We start from the raw sequence: 10,096 nt of genomic DNA, 5'->3' as shown, positions 1-10,096 counted from the left end.
GAGGTCTTTTGGCATAAGCCAAAGAAACACTGTAACTTACAATGCATTGATTGGGTTTTACATCCAGAATGGCAATTGCAAGGGAGCTCTCAAAGTTTCTAGGCTCATGGTATCAAGCTCAATGATCTCAACTACTATCAATGATTAATGCTTGTGCTGGTATGGGGAATTTAAGTCTCTTAGATCATGGGAGACACCAGCAAGCAAGAACACCATAGAAACCCATTAATCTCCATGTGTGTGACTCCATACTAGTGTTCCAGGATCTGTGGATGAACCATCCTGGAACTTGATCCTCTCTTGCTATGCTCATAATGGAAGGAGCAAGGAGTCTTTGGAGATGTTTTGGGAGATGAGGTTGAATGGAACACTATCACCTTTAACATTTTACATCCCAAGTGGCTGTATTTCATCTCAATAGGGCGTGCTATTCCATCCCCTGTAGTAGAGATGATGCTGTGCTGGGGCATATTCTCAAACCCAAAGCATGTCTAATGAAATCGAGTCACCCTATGGCAAGTTGATTGATTTTAATTTTTAGCTCAAAGTTTTATTCTTTTTTGTTTCCAGTGAAGTCTAGTTTATTTTTTGGCTCCTTTTACTAGAGGTAATTCTGTTAATCAATCACATTGGATATTGTTCAGTTGTTGATTATGCTTTGTAGGCAGCAATGCTTAGTTTTCTTAATAGTAGTGTTATTCCTATTTATTAATCCAATTAATCAAATGGAAAATTATAATTATAAACATGTTTATAATTTATAAACACAAGATTAATCTTATTAAATATCAATGATTAGATGGTAGGATAAACTAGAATATACTAGGAATTGTTTGAGAAATTTTATAAATTATAAATGTGTTTATAAATTACTAGCAAAGACCCCAGCTTCGCTGGGAGATATAGCATACCTAAGATAAATACATCTTCTTTTCAGTGGAGCTAGGAAAAGTAAAGATGGAAAGATGTTGTTATATATACTTTGGAGCAGAACAACATAAATCTGAAAAAAATAAAAGAGATAGCCATGTCTAACAAGTTAATAGTCATTTACAACTTTTGATGTTACAAGTTAGTCATAGTAACTTTGTAGGTGCATGATGCAAGTGCTAAGAACTTGCATCCACTCTTGCCATATAGAAGAGGGGAAGAATTACTGGCAAAGATACTAGGATTGTCCTTTTCTAAGGTTGATAGGCCATAGTTTATAAAAAATAAAAAAAGGGAAGAGGGGAAAAGGAGGAAATATAGTAGTGTTGCCATTAATTCTCTCCTTGCATCCTCCCCACTGCTAGCAAGTCTTCTAGCAATTTATCCAATGATAATGAGCTTTTGCCATGAGTCTTTGCAGCTAAGTTGATTATGCATAACTTCAAAACCGAAAGAAAGAGTATAATGGTACTTCGGGAATTTATTGTTGCTGCCAAATTTGATAGCAAAAAGTGGATGTTGGTATACTGCTCATTCAAAATTTATGTTTATTTGCCCAACAGGGTCTAAATGCTAATGAGTAACTATATTACTATTATCTTGCTTGGTGGAGTGATGTTATGGAAATATGCTCATTTCCTTCAAAAATTACCAAAAGAAGGTCTTCCTAGGATTGCCTTATCAAAGTACATGGTATAGTACAAAGAAATTACAATAATAATTCATGACATCCTATGGTGCAATAAAGGCTTATTCATTCCTTGGCTTGGGATGGAAAAGAAAAGCATGTAAAAGGGAGTCATGCAACTTTACCATCAGTATGTATGTTAAGTTGGACTTTGTGAGTTAGAAGATGGTGGTGCCCAACTTTGGAGGTAGGGCCTATGTTGTTAACATACTAACCTGGCTTCACACAGCAAAACTTTAACTTCCTTTCCTAGCTGTGAACTGGAAGCCACGTAAAACAAACAGTGGTGGGCAGAGGCCAATGATAGCAGCAGCAGTCAGTTGTTTGGCCTTTTCTTTGGTGCCTATACCACCAGCATTGGCTTCACATCCCTCACCTAGTGTGTGCATTTCCAAGCAGTCAGCCCTGTTCATTGCAAGAGGCAATGTGATGGCTCAAGTAGTACATCGCATACCATGTCACTAATAACAACCTACTCACTTAGTGCTGGCCACCTCTAGTAACAATTACCAAGACATTCTTGCTACTGAGCTGATGAGTCATGCTGCGAAGGGCATCCTTCCAAGACCGTGGGAACCTGCCTGCACAGTGAATGAGAATGAAGCTCCCAATTACACCTCTACTTGTAGGCAATTGTGGTAAAGCCTCTGCTATCCAGCTGCTAACTCTAAATGGACACATAAGTTAATAGGGACCCCAACTCCACCGGGAGAAGTAGAGAACATTTCAATTTGAGAAGATGTAGTTGTCCATACTTTGTAATAGAACAATACATCTTTTAAAAATAAAACAACAGAATAATGATTTATTGTGATTCTCTTGGTAATGAGTTTTAGTGGTCACTTATGTAATTTTTTTCTTAGTTGACAATAGGGAGCACAATCTATTTCACTATTGTGATGTACATTTAACACATGACTCTTTAAAAAATGTTTACCAGGAAGCAATGCTCCGAGTCTTAAAACAAATTCCCATAAATATGGAAATTCAACCACTATCATTTTCCAGATCTTATTTGAATTTTGTAAAATGTTGTAACTACTCTTGCTTCATCACGACCAAAACCTAAAACACTTGACAAAGAATGTAGAACACTAAATCACCAACATTTATCCTCTCTAGTTCAAAATTCTTTTGCAAGAAAATGATTAAAACAATAAGGTTTGCCATTGAAATGCACACTTTCCATTTATTTTGTCACCAATTCTTCCACTCCTTGTCACTCGATGGCCAGTGATTGTAAGCCATCAAGAAGCACATGCAAGTAATGCCATCAACTTGGAATCCTTCTCGTTACATCCTCCCAAAGTTTTTTCAAGCACATGGAGAGCATCTTGACAAGGTATGAATCTAAATGTCCTATCCAAGTCTGTCTCTATTTGAAAATCCTTCTTAGAAACACTTTTGACATGACTTGAACATTTTGGATGTGCACAATGTCCTCCTGTCTTAAGAAGCCAAGACAGGATTTTATGCAATGCAACATGCTCAAGGTACTTTGCTTTTGTCATCCAAGCTTTCTTTTCTCCCAAGGTTTAAAATTCTACTCTCTGCTAGGAAGTTTTCCTGACCCCTCCAAGATTCTAATCATGAGACTCAAGTTTCTAATCAACCATTTCCAGAGCATCTTCTCACAGCTATACAGAGCCTCTGCCCTCAGCTATACAGATATTTCCAGAGCCTTTTTGGTTCTTTTTTTTCTTTCTATTCTTGTTTTCATCTCTCATTTTCCAGGCATCTTCATCAATTTGCCTAAAACTCAACGATGATCTTGATCTTGCCGCAAGCAACACTAGTGGGAATGTCACTGCTGGTGGACAACAGCAGCACTGACACGACCTAGAGCGTAGCAATCTCATTCTTTTCATCACTTTCAGAGAGAAGCATAGAGACATCCAACAAGAATGCCAAACCTGGAGTGCCTCTATTTCATTCTACCATGAACTATCATGCTGCATAAGCTCCTTGCCATTAAAGCAATTCACAAAAGCTAAGGGTTTCTTTATATTCGACCAGTCATAGCTGTACATGCTATTTCGTCTTAGCGTGATGCTAGAGCCACCTCAAGCTCCTGTTTAAGGTCCAGCAACTTTGGTGTGTTGTAGCTGCCATTCTCCTGGAAAGAAGTAAAATAACATTATCAAACAGGGAAGAGACGCACAAAAACATGATACCATAGGCTGATGATCTAATGATTCCTTCAAAATTATTGAGCTCTCGGGCACATTTGCAGATTCTCCAACCTCTATAAAATGGCTTCCACCAACACTCAGAGCAGGAGACACCTCTGATTGGCTTTTGCATGTCTTCAGTACATGCATCTGACAGCTTCCACCTCAATACAAGTCACAGTCTCAAAAAAAACCAAGGCTATTAATGTTTCTTCTCCATTCAAACACATGAAGACGAGACTCAATCTCTAGGCAGGACAGAAAATGACAAATGGAATCAGAGTAAGGCCAGGAAGGATAATCAAAATAGCATACCTCACATGCAATATACGTCTGTGCTGGCTTATATTGCCTCCCATGTCATTGTTTCCAGATCACAGATGTTGAGGTCATTGAGTAGACACCTATTGGAGTCTTCTCCACCAAACATGACTCCACTAAACAGGATCCGATCAGCGAAACAGACTGGCCCCTCAAACAGCAAATGGTCAATCTCAGGTTCGTGATACAGTATGTCACATGCACCGGAGCTTGTCCATATGTTGGAAAAAGCAACCAAGTGAAAGTCTGTATATCAAAAACATGAACTGGAGATAGAGAGCACTGAAGTGAGACACTGAAATGCATTATATTAACCTGAGACAGAGTCAAGGGTTTCTCAAGTGGCCACCAACAAGTAGCATCTGTTCTTCAGAATCTGAAAACACTCCGGAATATTGTAAGATGAAAGTAAAAAGCTAAAAAAATTACCAGGCTATGACCAGCACAAGGTGGGATCAGTGGCATGGACAAGGACAAAAGGAGACATTGGGAGCTTTTGCTCAACTTTGGACCAGGTGAGTGTTCTTAGATTGAGCACCTATGGCAAAGGTGCAACATCAGTTATTAAAGAGCAAAACACTACATACCTGGACATTGTTCCACCATTTGCTGATGGCAGCAAGGGGGATGGAGGAGAGTTGTTTACAGCAGGGATGTACTTCTCCTGAAGGCTTGGATTTAAATCATTGTCTTGCATAGGCTGAAAGAAAGCTGCAAAGTTTTAGTTCTAACACAAAAACGAAAAAATATAAAGCCATTTCACCAATTTTCTCAGCTTTTCTCTCTAGCGACTTGACTACCAGTCTGGATCTTTTTCCTGCAAAGATAAATAGATGGAAACTCTCAAAAAACATTGAAAATCTTACTTTCAAGGTTCTAAAGAAGAGCGGCATAGCTTCAGTCAATGGCCCACTTCTCCACTGTGAGCGCAAGCTGTGAGAAGCAGCAAATGGCTTGTCTCATCTGGGCACATGGTCTTCATTTCCAAAACCTTGCTCCAACTAAAAGAAAAGGAAACATTAACACACACAACACACAGAGTAGCTCACAATCTGCCCTATCACCCTAAAAAGTTTCACTTGATTTGGAGTGTCACTAAAATCACATTGAAGCATTGCCACCCCTTTGGCACTTGATCTATGCCATCTATTTGAAGTTTTTGAATTTGAACCGTTAGATTCACCGGATATTCCAATAGCACATTTAAATAAGGGAGTATGATAAATATAAGATTAATCTAAATGAATAATAACTGTTAGATGGTAAAATATCCTTGAATATCCAAGAATATTCTAAGTATACTCACTACCACCCCATTCCTTTGCTTAAGCAAACTAATAATTACTAAAATTAATTATTATTATAACTATTAAAGATTAACTTTATTAAAGAAAGATGGTCTTGCACATCCCATCAGTGGTCACCTGTTGTGGTACTAGCCAAGAATTTATTATTATAATTCATGGTCAAGTTCTTTTCAATTTGAGCATGACCAGGTTATAACATCATTGCTGAATTCAGCTAACTCACCAAGGGTGTTAAAGTTCCTGTGGCACAGCACCGAAACGATGAACGTTGCTTGGAGGGAATGTCAAGCTACTCTTTCAAGCCTCACATATATCGTGTGCTACACTCTCCACACAAAAGGTGACGAAGATCGATTCACGATCACAGCGAGCGCCCAGATTTCGTTCTTCTGCTAGCTTCATCGAATCTTTGTGACTTTCTTTAGTCGTTATGACGCAAAGTTTTAAAATTCCTATATTATAAAAAAAAAAAAGAGCAATGAATGTTTTTCACATTGTCGTGTAAACATTATGATTTAAACAAGTCGAGATCAACACGTACTGGTCTTTAATCCTTCGACGAGACACTTCTATAAAGGATTAACGTCCCTGAAACTTCCAGTATCTTTTTTTACGTAGATGTCACTAAGCAAGGTCTTTTATTCGGGTTAATCCTCTATTTGACCAAACAAAAAGACTCCGGGTTCGATTCCTGGCATCCCCAATCTAAAATTTTTGATCGTTTTCTTAACTTTTATTTTTCCTCGCCAAGCCAATCGAAAGTAAGCCCGCATTCTTCCACTTCTTGTCAAGCAGCTGGCTTTGAACCATTTTCGCCGCTTCCTCCAGCTCGGCGCTTCAGTCAATAGACAAACTCCATACTTTTGCTTAGCACGGACAAGCCTGGGATGGCTGCACGCCGTGAGCACACAAAGAAGTGCCATTCGTCTTGCATCTCATTGAAGAGCTTAAAACCATTCGTGTGTCCCCATCGCGGATCATGGCCGTCTAGGCAACTGCGTCTGGAGTCACCTTACAGAATCTTGTTCACCCTCACTAATACTCTTGCCTGAAACTTGTAGCCTTGTATCATCCTCATGAATTGGACTCCATAGTTGGGAGCGTTCGCAGGAAGCAGCAAATAGTTCGGCCTCAGCCTGTGCACAGCGTACATGAAGTAACCTTGGAGCTTGTATGTCCTCGAGTCCACACCTGAAGATATCTGCGTCAATTCCCTTCAGAGGCTCCAAAGCTCCCACGCTGCTGCTAGCCTTGGGCTGGGCTCGCATTCGATGGAACAGGAGAAAGTCAAACTCGTGGAACCTTGACACTTGCAACTGTAAAGCCTGGCTTGTTTTGTTTCTCTGCAAGTAAAGCACTGAGTTCGTACTGGAAGAACTATAAATCGTATGGTATCCAGATTTCTCCATCGTCGTTGGCACTCTTAGGTGGCGAAGTTCACTTATTCTCTGGCCCTGGGCTGGTTCCGGTCGAGAACTTCTGCGTCCAAGTCGGGAGAAAATCCTTTGAGACCTGTTTGTTTGATCGCAGTTAGCCACGCAATTCCTTCATGAGAAAATCTCTTCACACCTGTTTCTTCTCCGTAGGTACCGAAAGTGATAAAATCCTCCCGTAATAACCTTCTTTGGATCTTGTCTTGTCAATCGCTTCTACAAGGCATTTAGAAAGTTAACACGGGGGACTCAAAGTGTCACGTACCAGATAGTTAACTTCTTCGGCGCATCCTTGCGGCTTCTTCCAGCATCCCAGCCTCAGCATAAAGATTGGCCATGAGCACGTAAGCCGGGGCATTTTGATTGTCGAGCTCCATGATGGACGCGAAAGCAAGCCTCCCGAGCGCCACGTTCTTCCACTTCCAGCAAGCTCCCAGCACTGCCTTCCATATCACAACATCCGGCTTGCAGCTCATCCCTTTCACCAATTTCACTGCCTCGTCGAGTTGATTCGCGCGGCCGAGAAGCTCCACCATGCAAGTGTAGTGTTGAATCGTGGGAGCAATCCCATGCTTGCGGGGCATTGCTCTGAATTCGTCCTTCGCTCTGTCGACCAGGCCGGCGTGGCTACAGGCAGTGAGGACGGAGAGGAGCGTAACACCGTCTGGCTTCACACCGCCAACTTTCTCCATTCTCTCGAAGAGGTCCAGCACCCGAGTTGCGTCGCCTCGGCAGCTATAGCCTGCGATCAATGAGCTCCATGTCACTAAATCTTTCTTCGAAATGGAACTAAATACCTCCTCGGCCTCGGCCATGCTCCCACACTTCGCGAAGAAACTAACGAGCGCGTTTGCGACGATGGGATCTCTCTCTAGTCCAAAACTGCGAGCTTCCATCTGGATTTGCCTCCCGAATTCCAGTGCCACCAAGCTGGAGCAAGCTTTTAAAACGGCCACGAAACTACCGGCATCTGGAGCACAGCCTGAGGCGTGACGCATCTGTCTGTAGAGTTCCAAAGACACGGCGCCTTCCCCACACTCCGCATACCCGATGATGATACAGTTCCATGAGACGGTGTTCTTATGTGGAAGGCTTTCGAAGAGATTGCGAGCAAGTATGATGCGACCGCACTTCGCGTAGAGATCGATTAGAGAGTTTGCTACTGCAAGGTCCAGCGTTCCAGCTTGAGAATGGATGCGTGCTCCTGTTTCGAGACACTTGAGCCTGAACTTTACGAGCCTTTCTTTCTCAGCAGTTCCCAGTGCTTCTTCTGATGCCCCTGCCGCCGTCAAGGTAGAGCAAGCTTTCAAAGTTGCCAGTAAAGTCACACGATCCGCCACACACCCTGTTGATTGCATGCGCTTGTAAAACTCGAGAGCTTGCTCGGACTCCCCGTTGTGGACATATCCCAGGATCATGCACTTCCACGAGATTGAGCTGTGACGACACATAGCTTGAAACACAGTATAAGCGTCTTCCATGCTCCCACACTTTGCGTAGAAGTCGAGTAGAGAGTTTGCCACGAAGTGATCCGACTGGTTTCCACTTGCCACGGCCTTGGAATGAATAGCCCTCCCCTGCTCCAGCCACTTTTGTCTCGAGGGACCATCTTTCTCTCCTTCGGCCAAGCTAGCACAAGCCTTGAGCGCAGCGAGGAGAGTCACACGATCTGGAGCGCAGCCTTCGTCTTGCATTCGCGAGTAAAGCTCGAGAGCAAACTCCGCTTCCCCAGCCTGTGCATAACCCGAAATTATCGAAGTCCATGAAATCACGTCCCGCTGCCTCATGCTCTCGAACACCTTTTGTGCATCTTCCATGCTCCCACACTTGGAGTACATATCCACCAGCGAGTTTGCCACAGCAAGGTCCCGGACAAATCCTGCTCTGGCGACTCGAGAATGAAGAGCTCTTCCCTGTTCCAGCGATTTGATCTTCACTGCTCTTCCTAGTATCACGCGAACTTCTTCCTTCTCTGCGCAGCTAGAGCATGCCTTCACTGCTGCGATGACCGTGACACGATCCGGCTCACAGCCTTCTTCTTGCATGCGCAAGAAGAACTTGAGAGCCAGAGCGCCATCTCCACACCTTGCATATCCGGAGATCATGGAAGTCCACGAAACGACGTCCCGATGCTTCATCTCAGAGAAAGCTTGCAACGCGTCCTCCATGCTTCCACACTTTGCGTACATATCCAGCACAGAGTTCGCCACCACGCTGTTTGAAGAACAGTAATTCGTTCGCTCGGCAACGTAGCTATGGACTCGCTTACCTGTTTGGAGGTCTCGCGAGTTTCTACACGCTGTCAATGCCGCAAGCACGACACCAACGCCCGGAATCGCTCCCGCCTGCTGCAACGCGTCGTAGATCGACGGAATTCCAGCATTAGAGCCGCTCTTGTTCTTGGGAGTTCTCCACCTGCGAAAGAAACGCGATTGAAACCCTGAAACTGGAGCGAGAATTCTTACCTCGATGATCCAGCGCCGGCGCCAGTGGCAGCGCCATGGCCAGGAGATTGCCGGTGCCCGCCGCGATCTCCAGGAGCTCCAGCCACCGCGATCGAATGAATCGCCCGCATTCTCGATTAGACCTAAGAGTAAGAGCATTTCAAATAAGCCCGCTCTTTTTATTCCAAGCTAAGCTACTGTGGCTCTTGCAAACGCGCCCACTCCAAAGCATCGATGCTTTGCAAAAGCCCTCAGTAACCACTACGAACGGATTGGAAGCAATCGAGGACGCATCCAGTAGAGCATTCGCAAAGAAAAATTCATTCTCAAGACCATATAGGCTCAACAGGAAGTTCCTGCTTGACAAGCTTGAGAGCTTGAGGTAGAAGCCATGGTGGCAAGCAAAGACTAAGAACAAGTAACAACTGGCATATATCCAATTCTCTATGCAATGCAAGTGTCTTGTGATTCTGAGCTCTTCCTTGATAAAAGGAATATATGTATATGTTATTTTAAAACCTAGTTAGGGTTTGCTTTGATGGAGAGATTGGAAGAGTTGGGCTATAGATTAGATGAAGAAAGCTTAGAACTGCGACATATAGCGACTGGTGCTGGTTTTCAGTTTGTAAGCCAATCTCATTATGAGTGTGTAGGCGATGCTCTGGAGATTATTGTGCATCAGCTTATGGAAACGGTACTAGTTAAGTAAAAAAAAATCGTGCTAACTGTTTTATTTCTAGAAGTATGGTATGGAGAGAGTGGAGCTACCCTCACAAAAGGTTTTAGTGGTTAGATTCAATTT

General features: G+C 43.0%; 1 protein-coding gene across 1 annotated transcript; it reads right to left on the bottom strand.

Annotated features, from left to right (window-relative positions):
• Window positions 1–6,331: 6,331 nt before the first annotated feature.
• LOC112349444 (pentatricopeptide repeat-containing protein At5g27110-like) lies at window positions 6,332–9,425 on the bottom strand. Its single transcript, XM_024683886.1, has 2 exons — window positions 9,316–9,425; window positions 6,332–9,265 (listed from the first exon to the last, which is right to left on the bottom strand). Exons 1-2 carry the CDS (start codon window positions 9,423–9,425, stop codon window positions 7,123–7,125), a joined length of 2,253 nt encoding a protein of 750 aa, XP_024539654.1. The 3' UTR covers window positions 6,332–7,122.
• Between the last annotated feature and the right edge of the window lie 671 nt (window positions 9,426–10,096).

The sequence above is a fragment of the Selaginella moellendorffii genome, unplaced genomic scaffold, assembly GCF_000143415.4.
Source record: "Selaginella moellendorffii unplaced genomic scaffold, v1.0 SELMOscaffold_39, whole genome shotgun sequence".
In the NCBI taxonomy this organism is placed as follows: Eukaryota; Viridiplantae; Streptophyta; class Lycopodiopsida; order Selaginellales; family Selaginellaceae; genus Selaginella; species Selaginella moellendorffii.
Note: the sequence above shows the minus strand (reverse complement) of the source record. Positions and strands in the feature narration are given on the sequence as shown.

Excerpts from the sequence above, each read along its gene's own strand:
- LOC112349444 (XM_024683886.1), bottom strand. The coding sequence starts at position 9,425 with ATGCGGGCGATTCATTCGATCGCGGTGGCTGGAGCTCCTGGAGATCGC. Across the intron at positions 9,266-9,315 it reads GCCGGCGCTGGATCATCGAG|GTGGAGAACTCCCAAGAACA; the intron begins GTAAGAATTCTC and ends TTTCTTTCGCAG.